This window comes from Manis pentadactyla, chromosome 3, assembly GCF_030020395.1.
Source record: "Manis pentadactyla isolate mManPen7 chromosome 3, mManPen7.hap1, whole genome shotgun sequence".
Lineage (NCBI taxonomy): Eukaryota > Metazoa > Chordata > Mammalia > Pholidota > Manidae > Manis > Manis pentadactyla.
Window position 1 is genome coordinate 98,840,555 of NC_080021.1, and position 23,081 is coordinate 98,863,635.

General features: G+C 42.8%; 1 protein-coding gene across 12 annotated transcripts in view; it reads left to right on the forward strand.

Moving 5' to 3' along the window:
- Positions 1 to 18,403, forward strand: part of CELF2 (CUGBP Elav-like family member 2) — a 722,220-nt gene extending 703,817 nt beyond the window's left edge. For 9 of the 12 annotated variants that reach the window (XM_057498181.1, XM_036908144.2, XM_036908142.2 and 6 more), the window contains 4 exons: positions 529 to 648; positions 5,916 to 6,113; positions 9,634 to 9,777; positions 12,945 to 18,403. In XM_057498181.1, the coding sequence (XP_057354164.1) occupies positions 529 to 648; positions 5,916 to 6,113; positions 9,634 to 9,777; positions 12,945 to 13,072 (590 nt within the window). In that variant the 3' untranslated portion in view covers positions 13,073 to 18,403. Of the gene's footprint in view, positions 1 to 528; positions 661 to 5,915; positions 6,114 to 9,633; positions 9,778 to 12,944 lie in introns of all 12 variants that reach the window. The other 3 variants (XM_036908140.2, XM_036908141.2, XM_036908145.2) reach the window with 3 other exon arrangements.
- Positions 18,404 to 23,081: the final 4,678 nt, after the last annotated feature.

Genomic DNA, 23,081 nt, shown 5'->3' on the forward strand with positions numbered 1-23,081 from the left:
CCACCACTAGGAGCCTGAAGTCATCCTGTCACACTCAGGGAGATGGATGACTATTTTTCAAAACTTCATTGAGAAAATGCTAAGCCTGAAGCTGAAATGATAAATCCTTGCCATGTTACTCCCCGACCCTTCCCCTTTTTGCGCCACAAATTCCTTCACCTGGATGAGAAGGCAGGTGGAGGACTGAGGCCCTGGTCCTTAGAATGGGGCTCACAAAGGAGTGGTCTGCCCAGGACACTGGCCTCCAATTTACAGATTTGGTCCCACTAACCAGCAATGAGCAGTATTTTCTGACTGGCAAAAAAAAACTGTGATGATTTTTTTTTAATCACCAAACTACTTGTCAAAACTGACACAAATACAATCCCATATGTTTTTCACACCTAAATACACAGGGCTCCCAGATTTTGGATGACGGAACGACTTCTGGCTCCACCTGCTATGTTGAGGACAATTACTTTCCAGGCCAGTTGGTTTTACCCATGTTGTGCTTTCTCTCCCCTCTTCCTCTGTCTTCCTTGTTTTTAGTGGCTGCTTCAACCCCCAACTCCACTGCTGGTGCAGCCATGAATTCTTTGACCTCTCTTGGGACTCTGCAAGGATTGGCAGGAGCCACTGTTGGATTGAATAATATTAATGCACTAGCAGGTACTATAAACAGTGAGTATTTGCTGCTCTGGCGGACAGCCTTCCCCCAAATTCTCCACAGAAAATGGTCAGCCAGGGATGATCTGAAAAGGCTATATAACTGGGAAAATTAAAATATGGGATGGAGGAGCATGTGCTAGAATAGGCGAATGCTACCTACGTTCATTTTCTCTTAAAAAATAGCCAATCCTCACAACCCCCAGAGTCTTTTCTAATCTGTGGGGTGTGTATTCATCCATACATTTCTGTGGTTCACAGATATTTACAGGTTTCAAGGGGTTTGATTTTGGTCTGGTTTGTTTCTGGTTTTGTTCCATTCTTCTGAGAGATAGTGTATTATAACAGAAAAAGTAATAGACTAGAAATCAGGATGCCTGGGACCTGTTGCAAATCTGCTGCCAATCATCTGCAAAAATCTTAGGCAAGTCACTGTCCCCACCCTGGGCTTCAGAGTTGCATTTGAAGATTGAAAATTTTAGCTCAGATAACCTTAAAGGTGACCCCCAGCTCTAAAATCCAAAGACCCATGACAATTATATAAGAGAAAAAATGAGGGCTTAGAAGGGACTAAAGCAGAGTGGAGAGGAGCCTGTAGGCATGGGCCAGGCTACCGCAGTGCATCTCCCAAGCAGCATCGCCCCACAAGGGCAGCCAAGCACAGAGTGCAGCAAGTTGCTTACAGAATTACTTAGTCCTGAGATTAGGAACACACCAGCAAGTGTAGGTTCTCTCCTACACAGCCTACCCATTTTTGGAGTTTTAATCACAGGTGGGAGAATATGCCTGGCCAGAGAATAAGTCATATTTTAGGCTCATGCTTGCCCCCAACTCCTCCACTGGCTGAAAGTGATCCTCAGCCCATGGAGGGGAAGCCTTATTTGCCTCTCCCTTTGTTCAGTCCCCAACCCCACCCCAAGTCCCTGGGAGTAGCCAAGCCCAGCACACCCATGACAATTAAAGAGATTCTGATTTGGGGACCCAGTTACTTGCCATGCAGCCCAAGCAACCCAACACCTGACCATTTTAAGCTTTAAGAAAGGGGTTTTCAGCAAACTGCCTTATTGTAAACCATAATTCAGTAAGTCAACAGTTTTAAAGGATGATTAGACTATGTTTCTTAAAGCAATGAATCTTAATAATTCTATACTTGAAAATCTCAAAGAGAATGCTTTTGATTTATTTGGTATAAAAAGGATCTAGAAATTATCCAAATGAAGACTAAATTTTATAATCCTGATGCAATAAATCTTATATTTAGAGGTTCAGAACATTTTCCGATTTTATTAAATCCTATTCAGATGCTCTGGGAAAACAAAAATTTGGACGGAGTTTTATCTGACCATAGGCCAAAAAAAAAAAAGAAAAGAAAAAGATGGTCCCTTCTAGATATGATGGCTCTTCATTAGCAAATAGTATGTGAGGTGGTCTCCATCTGACAGCAGAATGTTTTCTTCCAGTAGCACTGCCTCCAGCTCCCCACTTTCCAGCAGCCCAGGAGAAGCTCCCATTGCCTTGACTCCTGTTTCTGACCTGGTTCTGCAGACACTCCAGCCCACTTGTCCTTCCCCTCGGTTGCAGCTATGTGTGTTTGCACACATCACTTCATGCTGCTTCTCCTGCCCCAGGACCTAGTTCCCCTAAAACAAGGACTTTGATTTGATCGCCTGCCTGTCCTTGGTCTGCAAAGTAACAGGCCAGTGGGAATGGCTGTCCTCCTCAGCACGTGCTCATGACTGCTGTGTTTTGTTTGTCCCCTTGTGTGTGTGGTTTTGTCTCTCTCCCTCCTATTCTGTTGTACTTTGCTGGGATTTTCCCATCGTTTTCTTGAGGGACTGAAGAGAGATTTGGTTGAGTAGCAGGGAGCCCATGACTAGTTCTTGTGTGGGGTCAGTGTTACACAAATTCTGCTTCTGGCAAGGACAACGGACTTACTGATAAACCATTTGCAAAAAAGATCTTCCTTCTTTTTTTGCATTTTGTCACACCTGTCATTTTCTTTCAGCCTTCCTCATCCAAATAGCATGCGTGGGAATCTAGATTAAATGGGATTAAATGATCAATCCATTCAGCCTTTTCACACAAAAGCCCTATTCTTTCAAGGGGAAACATTTAATTCAACTTTTTCAAAGCTCTGTTTTGTTGTCCAAAGTTTTTAGATGTAACCAGATACCATCAAATGAACTGACAAGTTTTATCTTTGATATGATTATTTAATATAGACTACCACTAGATAGCTCACAGGGATAACTCACAAGAGTTGAAATCTTCCTTTGATGGTTCTTCAACTTCTACCAGGTAATCCGTTCCTATTCTACCTTGACTTTGGCAAGCACACATCCCAGACTTTTCAGGATCATTTTGGTTTTAAATATTCTAAATGTACTTGTACCTATTAGAATCTTTACCCTTATTTTGTGCTTAAAAGGATGGTTAGGCCATGGAGGAGGAAAGCCCCAGCTGGAGAGGCCCTTACTGGTCCCTCTTTTGGCATCAACACCTGCTTTATGTGGAGCCTCTTCTACCATCTCCCTCCCCACCCGAGGGAGAAAAGGCCAACCACGACGGTCTCCCCACAGACATGGGACCAGCTGAAGAAAGCAGAACCCTTCAGAAAGCGCATCTGCCCTGATGTACTCCAAAAACACAGCCAACTGCAGTGATGCACAGGCAGGAAGAGTGTGGTGATATGGAGGAATGCCACCTGCTAGAGCTGCGAGCCTCACAAGGACTCAGTCCTGAAACAGCCAGCCAGTCTTCTGGGAGCAGGAAGTTCATTCTGCTGCTGTTTCAAGAGAAAAACAAAAATTGGCAAAAGGGGCAGAAGACCTAGAAGAGACTTCTCCTGACCTAGACAATAGAGAAAGGCCACATAGCAGAGGGAAGACAGGGGCAGCGACGACCACAGCAATTGACCACCACCTGTGTGTCTAGCCCACTCAGGAAGCCAGGTGATGGAAGCTACAGCTGACAAGACACTCCAGGGGGCCATCTGGGCGAGGCCCTTAGCAGACGAGGCACCAGGGCACAGAGATGCAGTGCTCCCCCTCTGCTGGCTGCAGGGTGATTCTGAGACATTCTTCGGCGAGCTGCTTCTGTCAGGAGGCTGGGCTCCAGAAGCTGTGCGGGCCACCACGCACCTAGAACCTTACGCTGGGGCTATAAGTAGAGTGGCAAGGCACTGGTCACTCTCCAGCCAGAAGCTCTTCCCGCACAGGACCACGACTTTCCAGAAGGCTGAGCCACAACAAGACCACCTGTATCCCTGGCCCTTATTAACAGCCTGACAAAAGTGAAGCCAGCAGCACTTACCAAATGTGCCTGGCTCTCCCCGAGTGATTTCACAGCTTCCTCCACCTCTCTAAGAAGCACTGATGTTTCCTTGCATTCTCAAAATACTGTGAGGTGACGATGACATATGACCAAGAAGGGAAAAGAAGTGACCGCCCCCTCCCCCGTCAGCAGCTGAACCCCAGGGACAGAGGAGGAGTAGAGAGGCGTGAGGTGCGGCAACTCGCTGGCATGCGGGACTGTGCAGTCAGGTGGACACACACCATTTCCAAGCTATTTAACAGCACTTATGGGCATGACCAAAAATAATGAAAGAATAGACCCCTTCATGGTAAGAAACTTAAAGCAGAGGCAGCAGGACTTCTGCTGGCCAACACCTGCTCAGCTTCCGTTTGTATCTGTGCACATCCGCTTGAAGTCTTTCCTCTCTCAGGAGGCTTGTGGCTGCAGTCCCCTGCCCCCCAGGCTTCCCGGGCCTGTCCCTGCCCCAGGGAGACCATACTCCATAACTTTACACGAAGTCCCCAGGAAGAATACCAGCCCTGAGGCACTGAGATGCCTCTACTGTTAAGGCACAGTCTATTTCACACCTTGTGTGTACTGCTTCTAATCAAAAACACTGTAAAACAACAGAAGCATGCATGGAATAGGCAGAACATTGCCCGCCTCCTCTAGTTCCTGTGCACAGCAAGCAAGACAGTGGTAGGAGGGTTGAGGCACTTCTGGTGTTGATTCCCCTCCACAGTTCCTAAGCATCCCAGTCTTAGCTGTCCTCTTTTAGACTTCTTACCAATGTTTTCCAGTTAGAGCATGTTTGCTATTTTAATATCCCCACCTAATCAGTAGCCCTACTTCCTTCAAGATTTTCATTAATGTCTTCAGTAAGTTCTTCCCCAGAACACATCTTTTTCGCTAATTGTTTTAATCGTAAAGGGAACCAAAAGCAATTATGATGTCACCTCTTCCATTTTCTGAGTTCAGATGAAAACCGACACTTTTAAAGTATGGCTTGTTTTGACTCAGTACTAAGGGAAAATGTGACATAGTCAGCAACCATATGAGAGCAAAAGAGCAGCCAGGATACAAGGGAAAGGCCAAAAAAGCGTGCTGACCAGCATCCAGTTCACATCAGCGAATAGCCAAGATCCAGCTCGCACACGCACTGTCTGTCACATCAGTTGACTGAAGAATATGCGGAGCATATGCGGAGCACTGACCGCTCCTCACGCGTGTGTTGACTGTTGGCGCTGAGAATGGCCCCTCTCCACGTCTAGCCTTTCATCCTGAACAAACAGATCCAGTTCTCTGGAATTAGGGGAAAGGCCCGCATTTCCTCCCGCACCTCAAACCCTCATCAGCTAGGCTAGTCCTGAGGTCCTAGTCCCTGACTCATCCTTCAGCTGTGCAAGAAGGCCAGTTCGTGGGAAATGGGGCGGCTGATCCCCTGGGTTACTGAGTATACGGCTGGCCTTCTCTGCCATCTCCTTATCAGACAAAGTAAGAGAGAAAAGTTGTGTTTTATCCTTTCTCCTCAGTCCCTTCAGCCATCCGATGGCTCCTCAGAGAGCCCAGAAAATGGGTTTAAGTATACAGATGTTACAGGCCTCTGCCACTAATATTTTTTTTTTACATGCTTCTAAGCTCTAAGCAGAAAGCTTTTATTTCAAAAAGATAACAGTCCTTGCCAGTAGCATATTGCATGGAATTAAGATGTACTGTCTACCTGTATGTCTCAGGGAATTTTGATCACTGGCCTAGGGAGTGAGGGTTATCGTTGCTCAGGGGTTTCTGGCTGTTGTTTGTACGTGCACCATTATGATGTACTACTTCATAGTCTTGTTTTTCATTTCATGTCAGTTTAATTGGTGTGTTAGCTGCATGCATTTGTTGTACTTGTGTCAAATGATTCTCTAACTTCCTTTGGAAAGCACTAATGAAAAGTGCTATTTCTCTTCTCTATTGTTGGGTTTTTTGTAAAGTTGCTCAAATGCTCTCAGGTATGGCGGCTCTGAATGGAGGACTTGGCGCCACAGGCTTGACGAATGGCACGGCGGGCACCATGGACGCCCTCACCCAGGCCTACTCAGGGATTCAACAGTACGCGGCCGCGGCACTGCCCACGCTGTACAGCCAGAGCCTGCTGCAGCAGCAGAGCGCCGCGGGCAGCCAGAAGGAAGGTAGGCCTGTCCCGGCCCAGGGCAGCCCGCTGCGGCCAGCCCAAGGGCAACGTTCACCTTCAACACAGGTTGCAGAGAAACTGGAGTGAGCCAGCTTCATAAGAGACAGTGATTATTTTGGTTCTGCTTTGCACGTTGTGTTATTTAAGAAACCTGATCAGCTTAAACCATTTGTTTCAATCTTCTTTCCTAGTCAGTCTAAAATTTATCTTTAAATTTTTCATCTACCTCTTAAGATGGATTTCTCACCCTCTGCACTCTTATAACTAGTAGTTGCTGCCATCAAAAAATTGCCAGCCCCCCCTACCTGCCTCTTGCCACATCAGCACGGAGCATCTATGACTTCTTCCCTTACAGAGAACCGCTTGTTAGTGAAGGGATGGACTTGATAGAGCTTCTGTGGGTGCAGTGCTCTCTGGCCTGGCCCGGGTTTCATGGAGTCCACATACCCTGTGATTGTGCGGCTTGCCTCTTAGTAGGCAACAATTTCAAGATTAATGATGAAATCTACCACTAGAGTTGACTTGGTCTTTGTCTAATAGGGGGACTTCTGGGGAAGCAAATAGGTGACTGACTGCCCTGCTTCTCTGCCAATAAGGCGAAGTAAGTGTCAGAAAGTTAATGGTAAGAATAAATTAAAGCTGATTACAAAATAGTTCATGAGCTAGTCCAAAAAGGGACTTTTTCTTACTTCCTTTTGTTTTCTTCCTCCTCAATTGAAGTTGCTGTAAGGCACAATCTGCAGCATGGTGTTCTCTTTCTACTCCTTTGGAGCGCGGGAAAAGCAGCTAGAATAGGGAAGTACTGCTGGGAGTTTCTTTTCATTTCCTTCCCATCACTGCGTAGTTCCACATTGTTTCGGTCAGAATACTTCGACTTTAAAGATAGTGTTTTACAAGAAATACAGTAGTTTTAAAGTTTGAATGTGTAAAGTTGTGAACTTTAAAGGGAACACAACTTTAAAAATACTCATGTAAATAACAGAAATCATTAAGTTAGATTTTCGTATGTCTCATTTTTATTTTTCATTATTCCAGCTTTCCCTTTACTCTCAGCTGTGGCTGTTAATGTAGATTTTTAAAACATGTGAAACTGTTCAGATGACTGTGTTCCCCAGACATGTGGAAACCCTCTGTCATAAATGTCAGGACTTCCCTGTACTGAGGTCCCTTTGTCTGGGGTCTGACTACCATGGTGACCAATAATGGCAACAGGAGGGGTCTTGTAAGATCATGACATCCTCACAAGGGACCTATAAGCCAGTTCCTGCACGTGTTTCAGGGAATGGTGTTTGCTTCTCCGCCACCTGCTGCAGGGCCATAGAGCACACCGTGTAACCTGTGTCTCTGAGGAAAGTCACCAGCAGACTCAAACGTAGTGGTTCAGGAATTAAGTCTGGGCCCTGAACAGTATTTTTCAGCCCAGCCCACTGCCCTACATCTCCAGGCCTTGAGCTCTAGGGATTGCTCTCAAGTGATTAACCCTCTGGGATTCATGTGAAAGAGTTTGAGATAACTAGTAGCACCTCCACATTATTTATCTCTAGGTGTGTGGGCTACCAGTAGCATGGTTTAATGTTAGATTATTTTTGGTGGTGGTGGTTTTTGGTTTTCTCAGTTCTTTAATATCTCCCACCTTCTCATACCTGTCTTCTGATCACCTTCTGGACCAGTCAGCATGTTCTCCAAATAGTTAAACCATCTTAGTATTAGTTTAAAACTAACTTAATTTTAATTCTTCTTCATATTTTCTGTGTCCCCTTATCTGACACAGATACACTGAGAATGTACAGCATTCTAGAATGCCAGGGTCATCCAGGCATAACAAGTAATAGTGCATTAAAACTGCATTTTCTCCCCAGGCTTCAGGAGGTGAAATGACTTCACAATTCAAATTGAGTCCCATATCTTTAGAAGGAAGAATAAATCTGGGTAGTACCAGATTTGCCTGATATACATACTGCAAAAGGTGTGCATGGCACAGTAGCAACTCACAACATCCATTTCCAATGTGTTGGTTTTGCATCTACTCATATTAAGTTTGGGTTTTTCAAGTTTTTTTTTTTAAACCAGGAAACATTGGGCAATGTAAGCCCTGTGATTATGTCCCTTTAAATACACACTGCCTCCCTTGCACTGGAATATGCATGTATGTCCATGGAAACTGTGAGGGGTGTAGAAAGCTAAAGTGGTCGTGTTGGCACTTAAATAAGGAAAAATGCTTCCTATCTTTGTGACTTTAGAAATTTGCCTCAGGAAGACTTTTATTTTGTGAGAAGAAATCTGATTTGACTTTTCTTTGCAAAGGTGTTTTATCTCATTTCTACAAAGTTCTTTTTTACCCCAGTTTTACTTTTCTTCAACCTGCACATGTGTAGGTATGGGATACCTACCCCTACCCCCAGGGCAGGCAGTCCCAGTCCCTCCTCTGTGAATGCCAGTTAAGGTGCCATGAACCAGCTGCAGAGGTGACTTCACCAGTTTTGTGAACTCTCTCCTCACCCACACAACATGCCCAGAACATAGAACATCCTAGAGGCATTTAGGCCTGGGCCCACTCCAGCACCCTTTGACCTGGAAAGCGTTTGTGCCTGTTAACATATTAGCATATCGCTACCCTCCATCAGGTCATTTGGATCCCCTCCTTCTTTCTATTTTCAACCTTCAGACAATTCTCATGAGGGTGGCTAGAGAGGTAGGAGAATGACATGGAGAAGAATGTAAGAGAGCTTACCTCTCCAACCAGTACAGCTAGGAAGATCTTCCCTATTTTTGCCCTTGTTTCTTGTATTTCTGAAAAGTGATGGTTTAAAGTGGAGAGCCTGGCTTAGCTTAGTCTTTGACTAGCCTCTGAACCTCATGCATTCATTTCCAAGGCCAGTTCCCAGTGCCATAATTCCTATCACAGTTCTGAAACTCTGACTACCTATTTTTCTCTACCTTGATTCATTGCCAGTCATTTCTAATAAAAATGATTATTAGACTGCATATTAAGAGATTTGGCAAATCAAAACTGGATGGATAATTGAGAAATCCAAGCAGCATTACTGCTATACCCATTACTCCAAACTGCTGCAATTTGCTTAGAATACACAGAACATTCTCTCCTCCAAGAGGTAGTATATACATTCTACAAAAAAAAAAAAAACACAGCCACTCAGGAAAAACCCACGCCTGCAATTCCTCCCCTATTTTATTCCATGACTGTACCTTCACCCCCATGAAGAGGAGATTGAAACGGGCTCTTGTGCTTAAGCAGATATGACCCACAGAAGATGATCAGTGAAAAGGAAGCCATTCTTACCACTGGCAATCCACTGAAAATCGGGAAAATCTGAAGGATGATTCCTGACATAAAAGACATAGGAGCACTTGATACTTACCCACCTATATTTCATTCTCTTTGAGTGGGAGAGAAAGCCAGATGCTTACCCTATCTGTGTTAAAGCATTCCTAAGACGAGATTTTGGGAACTAAGAAGCTAAGAATACCTTACTCTTGATTTTTTTTCTCCTCTTTAGGTCCAGAGGGTGCAAACCTCTTTATTTACCACCTTCCACAGGAGTTTGGAGACCAGGACATTCTGCAGATGTTCATGCCTTTTGGAAATGTTATCTCTGCTAAAGTCTTCATTGACAAACAGACCAATCTGAGCAAGTGCTTTGGTATGCAAAGAAACCAAGCTAGACTATTACAGTACATTCCCAAGTGATGAGACGTGGGAAGGAAAATGTAAATGGCAAATATTTTAGAAATCAGGATAGGGCCTTCCCTGTGTGGGGGTGTTTCCCGCTCTTCTGGATCCATGTAAGCAGACTGGGCAAAGACATTTGATCCAAATAGGAAGAAGGATCTGGGAAACTAAACTAGGTGCCCATATATTACATAATGTTGTATACTGTACTATTAAAGTGTCTGACTACATATATCTAATAATCTTCCATTGTAGGGCAGCAGCAGTTTACTTAAGCCCTATAGTTTGAACCACAAACTTTACCAGATGGGAAATGTAGGTAACAGACTGAAGTGGGGTTTTGGCTGTCCTGATATAGGGTGGCACTGCAGGCACTTTGCCAGGAATTCCATACCCTTCCAGGTTCCACATGACTCAGACACTATGAAAGTGGACAGCACAGTGCGTCAGTGGCTTGTTGTTCAGCTCCTTGCTCTACATACACATAGTCACAAATGCAGTCACCTTCTCAGCCATGGTGTGGCCAGGCTCACACGAGCACAGGGGCGGGTGGTGGATGCACCTCACGGTCTCAGCAAACACTGCACTACACTGGGGTTCAGGAGCCAGAAAGCGGGAAGCTAGGACCTGCCTGAGTGGACGGAGAGCTCAGAAGATGCAGGTATTCTCAGGACAGTGGAAAATCCAGCTCCTCTGTGGCAGAGCTGTCCTGCCCTCCTTCCTCAAGCAGTCGGGACTCTGCACTGCCAGGGTGAGCTTTGCTACCTGAGAGAAAAAGGTATGCTCATTGCGTGCACTACTGTTTGATAGCAGGAGGACAACAATCATTAAGTCAATTTCTTGTTTCATTTTTCAAACCCTTTTGGTTCCCAAAGTAGAATGTTCAGAGGGTAAATGACTTTCTTGGCACGTTCCCACCCAGGTGGAGATAGGACATTCACTTCAATCACTCCTCCAGTTTAATAATTCATGTGGGTAGTAGGTAGTAATAGTAACACAAAACAGAATATAAGCAAAGTAGATATGGGCCAGAGGAAATACAAACAAGAATTGTATGTACAAAGATAGGGGTGGTTCCCAAACAACCAGAAATCCAAACTTAGTATCTGGCTGACTGAGAATGGGCAACCAGTCAGAAGAGAATGCTTTGGCTTCTAAAATTCCATTATCATAACGACTTTCTCACTTCTGTGCCATCACCCAGGAAGGTCTGACGCCTCTGTTGTTAGGAGAATTAGTAGGTCAACCATTTAAAGTCACTGTTTTCACTCCAGTGGAAAAGCTGTCAGCATGAGCCCATTGTGAGGCTGCTGTGGCAAGTACACCCCTTCGCAATGGTTCCCGAGAGAGTGAAATGGAAAGGAAGCTGTTTAACAGGGTGTGCGTGTTGCAGTGTGAGCTTACTGTGGGGAGCTTCCCTGTACGAGGTTTTGAGCCAGACTTTCAGATTATTCATTGCTACACAATGTCCTGGGCTTATTTGGAGGTTGGAAAGGGATTGTGCCTTGATTTTGATAAAGTATTTACTGCCTTAAAAAGAGGTATCAGTTCACAATTGTATTTAGCATTATGCACTGTGTTTTCAATTTTATTAGAAGCTGTTGCACCCATACCTGATTTCTCAGCTACCCAATTTCTTGGGGTCCTAGATGACTAGTTGCAATGTGGTGTCCCATTCTTTCATTCTAACCTCGTCTAGATTTCATTATCTACTTCATCCTTGACCCAATTCCATTCTTTAATCATCTTGCTACTTCTGGATAAAGACCTGGAAGGAAAGGAGAAAAATCTTGGACTCAAGATCATATTTATTGAGAATCAGATTTCATAAAACTTTAAACCCCACCATTTTACAATATTTTACAATACACCTGCCTATGAGAAGCTCTTCTGCCTTAGACCACATGCTCATTTTTATCAGCTGGAACTCTGCAGAAGTACATGTATATTTGCAATCTCTTCTTCCTCCTCTAGTTTGTAAAGGAACTTTGGCTGTACGTTTTAGTAGTAGATAGATGGAGAAGCTTAGTATAGAACCTTCTAAACAGCCGGTGTTCAGGACTAATATTCAAGCAGTAAAATAGCTTCCTTTCAACATCCGAAGTAAAGAGGGGCAGCACAAGCTCAGCACTCCTGCATCGGCATTAACTGAAAGAAAGCTTTGTGGGTGCCTCCCCCAGCCCCCAAAGTCAGATCACACTGACCAGAATTCTGTTTCTGTGTCTTCACAGAGCACCACTGGTTCTTTTAAAAAAGCAGACCTCCCATCACCTCCACTCAGTGGTGAGTGTTGGTACAGAGAAAAATAGTGGGAAGTCTGTTCTGATAGCTGTGAAGCCCTGAGCTGTTCAGACTATCCCCCAAAACTCTAAAGAACCCAAGGTAGCAGTTTCCATTCTGTTCAATTCAGTGGAGATTTGAAGATAGAATTTGATACGAGGAGAAGGGCACTGCGTTTCTCCTGGATCCCTAGGTTCCTCTCGGTAATAACTCCAAACTGTTAAAAAAAAAAAATCAAGTATAAATGATTCTAGAGTTAATTCACTGACTCCGTCCTACAGCCGAACAGGTGTGCGCTCTGTGACTACAGATGGAGAACTGAAATGAGAGGCAGGGTGGGTGCTGGGCAGCAGATCTTGGTATCCAACCTCTCCTTAATTTGCCTCCCTTTCAACCTCACATTGTTGGGACAGGTGAGCCTCTGGTGGCCCCTCGAGCCCTGTCATATTTAGGCCACTGATATGAGCTCATATTTAGACCATTAATATACTAATATGAGCAGCACATACTTGCATACCGGCAGTTCTTTCAGAGGGATTCTTGAATACAAATGGATTTGACTGAAATCAGTAAACATACTAAAATTCACTGAAACAACAGAGTTTGAGATTTTAGCATTTTGCGAGGGGTGCTGTTCTGATAATACCAAATCACCAGTCCAACCAGCTTTGTCACTGCTTCTCAGTGGACATGTCCACTGTTGTCCCTAAAACAGGCAATGAACTGAACCTGCAGGATGGGCACACGTTGCTACTCTTCGCAACTGCACACCCAGCCCTCCCATGACGCCCAGCCCCCCGTCCACTCTGCTGCCTCTCCCATCTTGATTCCCACGCTCCTTCCCCTTGTGTTTTCCAGGTTTTGTTAGCTACGACAATCCAGTCTCTGCGCAAGCTGCTATCCAGGCTATGAATGGCTTTCAGATTGGCATGAAACGCTTGAAGGTCCAGCTGAAGCGCTCCAAAAACGACAGCAAACCCTACTGATCCTAACCCCCGAGGCTCCCTGCTCTTATTTTAGCTTTCTTAGGGTAAGTCCCACATGCCAGCCTGTTCTCAACAGGAAAGGCACGGAGGACCACATTGCCAACTTTTACCAAGAGAGACAGTTATTTTTACAATAAGGCCTCCATTTCCCCCTCCCCCACCCAGTTCGCCATAATTAAAACTTGGGCTACCTTGTTTCTAGCGAGTCAACTCCTCCAGTTGTGCCACTGTATTCTCCTTTGTTTTGCAATTTGACTCTCCTTTTACCTTTTTTCATTTCAGTTTGTTGTTTTCATTATTGCTTTTTTAAAGAAAAACACACATCACAAATAAATGACATCTTGAGAACTTAAAAGGCAAACAAAGGCTAACGTGCAATTCTAACTCTGAGACCCCTGGTGCCCTGAGAGCACTGCCTGGAAAATCCACCCCTCCTGTGGGCGCCCATCCCCTAGGAGGGTACCAGCTGTTTAGAGCTTAAGGCGGTGGCCTAGCACAAGAGAGAAGCCAGGAGAAGCACTTAAAACAATACAAAATGTCTTTCCACTACATTTGGTTTGTTTTAATAAGTAGAATTTTATTTTAGGGTTCAAAAAAAACATAACATTTATTGGTCAGATTATTACACTGGTTGTCTATTTTGTTACTGTTTTATTTTAGTTTTTAGAAAGGATTAATGTAAAAAAAAGATTTAGAGATCTGTTTCTTAAAGCTACAGGGTTTAAAAATAAAATAAAAATGAGTGAAAATACTTGATGTTTCTTGAAAGATAAATTTAATAAGTAAATAAATACATAAATAATACATAAATAAAAAAGAAAGCCACAGGCCTGTAAATTTTATTTGTAAAAAAAGCATTTCTATTTTTGTACAAAATTTTTACTGCCTCAGAAATAATGGAAGTTATTTATTGCCTATTGTTAACTTATTGGGTACCTAAAGAGCAGTTCTCTATGCTAGCTAGATCCTTCTGAAGTAGTCTCTAGAGGAATCCTTCTAGGAATGGGCTTTTCTCACCGTTGAACCCTAGGCCTAAAGTTCATGCTTTATCCTCGTTGTTTGTATGTCTGATGGTTCTGTTCGTAACTTCCATCACCTAGTTTACAGTTCAGTCGTCTGGCTTCCCCCATATGTTACATTCGTTGAAACTGGATCCTCTCCCCTGTCCCTTGCCAGCCGCCACCCCAAAAGCCCCGAATCCATCCCTTTCCTCTCTCTGGATGGATTCTCTTGGGGCCCATTGTGCTGTGGATAGCGATTGTAAGACACGCAGAGATGCGGCCGCTCCTAGGCTCCCTGACCACCTAAGATCTGCGCCCTTAACAGTGATTGTGTTGCTGCTCGTAGACTCTGTGTAACCTTTTACTCTCCCTTGTTTTCTCCCTAGACATCTTCATGCCCGTTAGCTCACCGTTTGCCTAGCATGTCCCTGTGGCGTCTCAAAAAAAAAAAGTTTCATCGTCCCGTCATTGTTTCTGATGTCTTTCTGACCTCACATCATATTTGGTTCTCCTACTGACCTTTGATCTAGTTTGACCTTTGAAATTTGCATGTGACCTCATCTAGCTATGAATTCTGGGAAGTCAATGTGAAAAACATTGCTGCATTCATGCAAGACTGAAATTTATTCTTAGACAAATTATAGAAAAAAAAAACCTGTGGCAAAAACGTTTCTTATTTTTTTTTTCTTTTCATAAAACAGACTTGAAAGTATTATACAGGGATTGGCATTCTTCCCGGTCACTGGTAACAATAGCAATATGTGTCCAGGGACACAGAATGTTGGTTTCTAACAGACTACTTCCAAAAACAGTTTGAGAAAAAAACTGTCTGATTTTAAGTCTCTAGAGGTCTGTAATAGTTTTTACATTTTTCAGGCAGTGTAAAGTTTTTTGATAAGGCCATTTTAGGTGGCTCACTTTCTCATTAAGATATATATATAGAACCACTTTTTGTAGATTAGTATAAGAAAAATATTTACCCTGTTTTGGGGCAAATGCTACCTATTTGTGTCACCTTTTGCTGAACTGACTCACAGTTAGACAATCCATGGTTTAATGCACATGAAATTACCTATATTTTATACTGTTTCAATGTACAGGAGAAAGGTTACTGTAAACTGTGTTATGTTGGTGCTTCTGTGAATTAAGTTGTGGTTTCATCATGAGTCTTATGGTCTTAATGTTCTTTGTTGATAAGACAAGTTTAGGATTGGTTTACTTAGAACAAAAAAGAATTTCAAAAAAAAGTTTGCTTAAAAAAATTTTTCATGTGAGGGGAAAAAAACAAAAAAACCTATTCCAGAATAAGTTTTGTGTTGGCTTGTAAAGCATTGATGTCTTTCTTTTTTTATCGTGGACTATTTAGATGTGTTTGTGTTCAGCAAAATGTGATTTTTTTTTCTTTTAAAGAAAAAAAGTGAAAATATATAGTGCCAAATTCCAAAGGTACTTCCTTCCTAGAGCTTCAGTGTGTTTCTTGTGAGAAGTAATTTGATACCATGGGTATTTTATTATGTGTTTTGTATAAATCCCTAATATTTAAAAAACAAAAAACAAAAAAAAGAGGTTAAAAAGTTTGTTAACTTGCTATCCTGTGGTCTTGTTGCCTGAAATTGTTATTGTTTGTTATTTCTCTATGATGTTTTTTGTAAGACATTGTATAAGTGCCCATGTCTCACTTTTTTAACCACTCTCTCTGCACATCAATGCTGTGATGGCAACCTCACAATGTATTTTCTTCATAATATATGGAAACCTCTAAGGTGAGAAAGTTTTGAACTTTTAACCCTTTCTACCCAGAGCTATCTGGAACGTTGATAACTTTTTATACTGTCATCATTTTAGCTTGTTTTGGGGTGTTTCTAATTTGAATTTTATTTCTGCACATGCACATATCCTCACTCTGAGTTGTTGTTTTGTCTTTACTACTTTTTTATCCTTTGGTTGAGACCCAAAAGAGGAAAATAAAAACAAAACATAAGGTATATCGAAATGAAAAAAAATGTAACTTCAGCCTCTTCAAATTTTTTCCCCTATTTTTTTCTTTTTTTAGATTCGTTTTTTCAAGAATTCTTAATATGCTGCTGGAATTCCATCTTCAGTTTTAATTAAGAACAGTTAATTGGCTAAACCTTCTAAGGGGAATGGTAGATTCAGCACTTATATTCTATATGTTTTTGAGATGAGGTTTAGTGGTATGTTCCAATTTAGACTATTTTCATATACCTTCCAGTTAAACGACTTTATAGTAGGGTAGCCTTTTGAGGGATTTTTGCTTTTATTTCTTAAATACTCCTAATTAATGTTTCTAATCAGCCATTGTGCTGGGGATTTTAGGATCCCAGCAGATACCTCTGAATAAGCAAGGTGTCTGGAGTTAGAAGCTCATAGTCCTTTCCCTTTCTTTTTTTTTAATTGAACACATTAAAAGGGACTGACCATACAAGTAAAACTCAGTTCTTCATCAGTTACTGACCAAATACCAGTTCCTGCTGCCACTTTTTAAAGTGCCATGTTACTTTGACTTCATGTGAACAGATCTCTTGCTGTCTGGACAAACCTGTGTCATCCTTACAGCCCCAACACAACTCCTGCCGCCCTGGAAGCCTGTCTGTCTCTAACGGAGCTCAGAAACTGCTGGCTTCCCTGCCTCCCTCCTCTTCCCGCTCACCACTGTCTGGTTTAATGTGTGTGGATGTGATAGCCCTGGGATGGAAAGGACTAGCCTCTAAAGGATGCAAAAAAAAGAAAAAAGAAGTTTCCTTCTTATAGCACATGCACTTAACAATGAAATGATTTGTATTATCCTCACATGTGTTTACTACTGCTGGGGCCTTCCTTCATCCTTTGAGGGCTATTTTGTACTTCCTGCAGCAATTCACTTAATAACAAAAGTTCTCGCACACGTCTCTCATATACGTATTTTTGGTGGTGTGTAGGTACATAAGAACACCATTTGGATTTCTCAGACTTTCATTCAGAATCTCAATTATACATCAAGAACAGTTTTTTCTGATTTCTAAACTTAAGCAAACCACCCTCCTCCTGTCCGCTTTTCCTTTCAGCCACCGGCATCTTTCCCCGAGGAACTGGGTGCAGGTGACAAGAGGCTCGGGGTGGGCACTTTGAGTGTTTTATTTTGCAGGCAACCAAGACCGTGCAGTGGGCGGTGGGGGATGGGGGAGTCCTTTTTTTTTTTTTTTTTTTCACGTTTCATTGTTTAACCCTTCTCAGAGACGAGTTGTCCTTTTATTCACTTTAACTTTTAATATCAAAAGGAAAAGGCTGCGAGGGTGCAATGGGCCTGTGCCAGAAGAAAAAACACACAGGGAAACTGCTTTTCTAAAAAAAACCAAGTGTAGAAAATAGTCATTTTTAAACTAAATTAGAGAATTGCGATATAATGGCAGTCCTCAAAGGCGTAACAAGTTCATCTTTCTTTCACCATAGGGGTTATAGTTCTTTGGCTTGTGCTACTCTGGACTCATTTTACTGTTTGTTTTTATTATCTTAAGTGCTAATTAACAAGAAATAAAATTTTAAAAAAACCTGTAGTTTCATTACCTTTTTGAATAATGTCATACAAAAAAAATGTATTCGTGTTTTTTTGTGCTGTGAGAATTGTTGTTTGTAGATTAATAATACCATTTTGTTTAGAATTACAAAATAGTTTTTAAATATTGTCTGAGAAAAGCCAAAGTTAATGCAACCTAGTGGAAACTGTAAGACCATTTGAGTATTGTTTGTTTTATTGATGCATTTGGATTTTGTTGTTTGATGGAATTTGAGCCAAAAAAAAAAAATGCAGGCTTTCCTATTTCTACAACTGATTGTACTTAACGCATTTTGTACCAGTGGAACTTTTTATACTGGAGATTAAAAAAAAATGGAAATTTTCGTGGCTTACTCTAGTGGGCCCCATGACAATGACTGATTTCAAGTTTGATTTCTGGTTGACAGAAAGAAAGTTGCTTTTCTTTTAAGAATTAAAAACTTTGGCTTGATTTCTTTTTTCCCTTTGCTTATATCTAGCACTAGAATTTTGTCTTAAAATACAGCGGTAAGTTTCACTTTTTATTCTGTATTGTGCAGTTACACAATAAGGTAATTAGATTTAGAAGTACTCAGTCACTTCAAGTGGATAAATGTATTAGTTAAAACTTTAGGGGTTTGCTTTTTTGCTGTTTAGAGCAAAGTTTTTTCTGATTCTTCTGTCCTCATTGTGAACATAACCGTGTAGTTGAAACAGTCAGACTTATTTTTGTAACGTATGTTATTGTGTGATGCAGTTTTTTGCTTCTGTCTCCAATATTAAACCATTTTCCTAATACTTGTTTCTCTCTCTGCGTGTTGTATTGTTGGTAGTCATTATATGTTGGTGATACATCTACACACCTCACTGTTTCACGTATCTTTTTTTTTCTATATGTTGTGTAAAAAGATACAGTCGATTCCACCTAAGTGAATATCTGATTTGGGAAAAGAGGAAAACACAAGCCAGCCACCTCTGATTTCTGTATAGCAGCAGCCCATTTTAACCACTGCGTCCAAGATTTAGGTGCATTTCTATGGTTCAACTACATACCTGCCAACAAGGACCTGTTAGGGTCTTTTGGCCACACCGGGAACTCCCGCTTTCTCTCCTCTCCTGCTCACTCCTCTCTCATGGATGGAGGGATGCAGTTCCTGACTAAAGACGGCTGCTGCTCTGCTGGCTCCTACTTCTAAGTTTCTTGTCTATCCATGAGTCTGAAGGCATATTGTTAGTTACAGCCAACCTCCTCTTAGAAACTAACCACACTTGTAAAAGGTGAGTTCTCACAGAGAAGAAAAAATAAACTTACCTGAGCAGGAGTATGAAAGGGTTGAACTTAAGTTTATGTGTTGCCATCAATCAATAGATATGTATAGAAAACTGATTTAAATTATTTAAGAGTTAATTGAATCCAGGAGGAGCTTTAATTATTAAAACTAATGGAAGAGAAAAGTATTTGCAAGTGCTCAAATGGAAGCGGTGCTCCGTCTGGTGGGGTGGGAGCGGGGGAGGTAGTTTCTCATACTCACGTATTCATAATACACATCCTTTTCCAAATGAACACCAAGAATACCATACACGTCCACACACTCCCTCTTGAATGAACACTTATTTTTTTAAAAACCTTGTCTCCCACTATCTCTCTAACCCCAGTTCTCTAAAAGAGAGGCCCTAGGCCCTCCCCCTTTTCTGCCCATCTCTGATGCTCAGGAATCTGACTGCTTTCCAAGTGCTCTTAAACGATTCCATTGATGTTTTGCCACCCTCTTCTCTCTCCTTCCAACTTTGCAGATGCACACGCTCTGCTGACTAGGCCACCCGGCAGCACGCAGCCTTCCTCTGGCTGCTGGGGAGATTTTCCCTGCAGGTGCTCAGGCCCTTCACCCTCCAGTTTCAGCAGCCCTTCTGGCCCTTAGACTGAATGACAGAGGAGCCTGGGGAGGTGGAGCGGGGGACTCTCCCTGCAGACCGACCCCCTCAGTCAAGTGACTTCCACCAGCTCCACACCTGCCCAGAAGGGGGCTGCCTGCCTGCCAACTCTTCCACTTTACATCTCAACATAGCCTCCGGTGGTTTGCCTCTGAAAACCCACTGCTTATTAGTGGGGAAAGATGGCTATGAGGGTGACTGCTCTTTTTTGGGAGGGGGTGGGGTATGTTAGGGAGGGGAGAAAGGGTAAAGAGGGTGATCAATTCTTTCCAAGATGCAAGCGTTTATTTTTAAAATAAAAAAGTAATATAAGCATATACACACATATATACATCCACCATTTGGCACAAAGCAAAATAGTCATGCTATGTAAAAGAAGGGAACAACAAAGCCAGCTGCTTTGTTGTTTTAGAAAAACAATAATTCTTCAAAGAAGGGGAGAAAAATCCTAGTTTCCTTAAGTACTTACAACTGTAAAGTTTGTCCCTGCTAAAATTCACACTAATCACTTTGATTCTGTAAAACACCGCTGCAGGGTCAGCAAGGTGTATGTTTGCCACTCACAGATCACCTTGGGAAATTACAGAACCATCATGTTTACCATGCTGATGGAAGCCACACGTCTGCCCAAGCCCACAGCAGTTAAAAGCAATCCACAGGTTGGAACTCTTAGCTGGCAGGCTAGGAAACAGTGAACTTAAATGTTCTGTGAATCGTTCCTGATAAGTGAATAAAACATTGTGAGCAATCAGCTTATTCACTTATCAGGAATCGACTGTTCTGCTAATTTGCTGTTTTTGTTTTTCATCTCTGTTGTAGTTCACAATTTTTGCTGTGTTCTGTTTTCTTCTCTCATACTTGGGCAAAATCACTGGGAATATTATCTTCATGTGACCATGAAACATTTATATCAAGTGAAAATGGTATCTTAACAAAATCTATGCACTTGCTATCAGGAACACAATACTGGATGTGTCTTATATATATTGAACTATATAGTACTCGATTTCTTAAATAAAACTTAAGAAAGGACTCTGTTGTGTGTGAAGTTAATGTGATTATTTTTCAAAGCAGTGTTTTCTAAGATTTCTGTTCAAGTCTTGAGTGATACAGGATACTTTTCATTAAAATGACATCACTGACTTTATGACTTAATATTCAATAAATTGTCTTTGGAAACAAAATGGAGTGGGGGGAAGTTCTTCTGAGTGCCTTTCAGCAAGATATCTGGAAAAGCATGGCCTCCCAGGTGACCGTGGCAAACCCCCCCAGGGCTCTGTGGGCGGGCAGAAGAGAACAATCCCGTCCCTGCCAAAAGAACCCCTGGAAAGCATCCAGTTTCTGTCCTAACTTAGAAAACCCAAAGGCCTTTCTGAATGTGATCTCTTTAGGCCCAAAAGAAAGGGGACAAAAAAGGCAGCTCCAAGGAGAATGCTGGTCTGTGGCGATGCATTTCCAAATTATGTGACACTAAAACTATGCCCGCTGGAAGCAATGTCAGCTCCATTCAGGACCTTTCTCTCAAAATGAGAGAGAGCAAGAGAAGGTGTTTGATCATTCAGGATGAGAAGGGTAAAATTTCAAAGCGATATGTGAGGGAGATATCTAATAGTTGCAAACCTTAAAATGGGAAGCCTGCTGCTTGGCCTCTTGAAGGAATACTTCTGAAATTTCTCCTACAGGCTGTTAGTCTGAACAGAATGGCATTTTATGTTAGAATCAAATATCAAGCAAGAAAAAACTATGAAAAACGCCTAAATTTCTACTTGCAAAATGGCACAGGCATCCTAATCCTTTATAAAACAAATCTTAGTCATCCCTGATAATGAGAGACAGAACATTTTTCATGAAAAAAATCCATAGAGAATCCAAAATTCTTTCTCCAGTCTCTGCCTCCTCCAACCCAAACCTCCTCAGAAGCTTGTCCCCAAAAACAAAACTACTGGAAGTGAGGGATCAGAGTAATAGCCAAGGGTAACAAAATCACAGGGCCTAGACAGACTGCACTGGCTGGAGCCGTGCCGTTTAGGGCTGAGGAGAGAGGCTCCGCTTTTCAGAAGTTTAACATGAGTCGCAAGGAGCTGGGCTCGCGCACAGGGAGGTGCCCTGGAAGTGCTTCTCCAGTTTTGCCTTGAGCATCAGTCACACAGCTAGAAAGCTACTTCCTTAGAAAGAGAATGCATCCAAGGCAGGTAGGAGAGCGCTGAGCCTCAGTCCAGGATGAGAGAATGAAAACCACCATATCCCCTCTCAGTGCGCACCCCGGACTCAGCAGGCCCCACCGCACCAGCCAGCAGCTGCCATGCGGACAGACCCAACTTAGAGTGACAGCTTATTAAGGGGCTGTCAGGCGGGAGCTGCTTTGGAGGAATGTGACATTTCTTTTAACCTTTCTCTACTGGGCAGCAAAGCAGCCGGCCACTAACTTTGGAACAGGCTATATCCAGAGGATGTTTTTAAAACATCAGTAAATGTATAAATATATACTAAATACGTAAATATAAAAGACATCTTGTGCTCTGCAACTGGTCAATTAGTTAAAACTCCAAACAAGAATCCCCAAGCTGGTGTTAAAGGTGTAGGAAATACTGAGGACTTCCTGGGGAGCCTGGCCGCCTCCGTTTGAATGCCGGCTCTACCTCTAATAACCCAGGTGGCCTCTCTGCGCTTAATTTCCTGACTGGCAACTAGAGATAAAAATAATACCTGTTGCATGGAGTTGTTATGAGAAGTAAGCCAACACATGCAAAACACTCAGACCAGGGTCCACCACACTGTAAGAACCCAGGCCAATGAGCTAGTGGCGGTGGTAGTCGCATCTAGTGACATGGTCAGCTAAGCTCCCCTCTGCTGGCCTGGGCTGCTACTACTTCCTACCAGGAATCCTCTCAGCCATCCCCAGAAGGTCCCACGGAGCTCCCTAGGGTGCCTGCACAACTATGGACAAGGTCCAACCAGAAACCACAGCATCTCCAGCAAGAGATCTCTGCAACAACAAGTTCCAAAACAGACTATTCCCCCCCGCCCGACAAACTACACTAAAGGAGGGCTCGCTGTAATGGACAGCACACCTGCACAGCCTAAGCCATGGTCAGGAAAGGAAATTGACGCCTCACTCAATCTACCTCTCTCTACCTCTAAGTATCACATTTAGGAGTCTCTTCCCCAAGAGCCTAGCTGTCTAGCTTGGGTCCTAGGTGGGAATGACCAAATCACCTCCAGGTGTGCCCATAACAAGCCTGTAGCTCCCATGCCCTCCAAGGCAAAGCTGGGCCCTCGGCAGCAGCCAAACCCAAACCCCAAACGTCTTTGACCACACTGGGAAGAGCAGGGGTCAGGGGTCAGATATCTGCATGTAGCCAAGCAGAGCTCTCTCTAGACCTCCACCCCCATCTTTACCCCACCCCAAATTCAGCCAAAGGTGCTCTGCTTTTGCTTATCTATTGGTGATCCATGTATAATTTTACTTAGAAAACCCATTTTGCTACTAAAAGCACAAAGATTTAAAACCACTGCTTTAGAAGAGAGTAGCTCTGTGACAGAC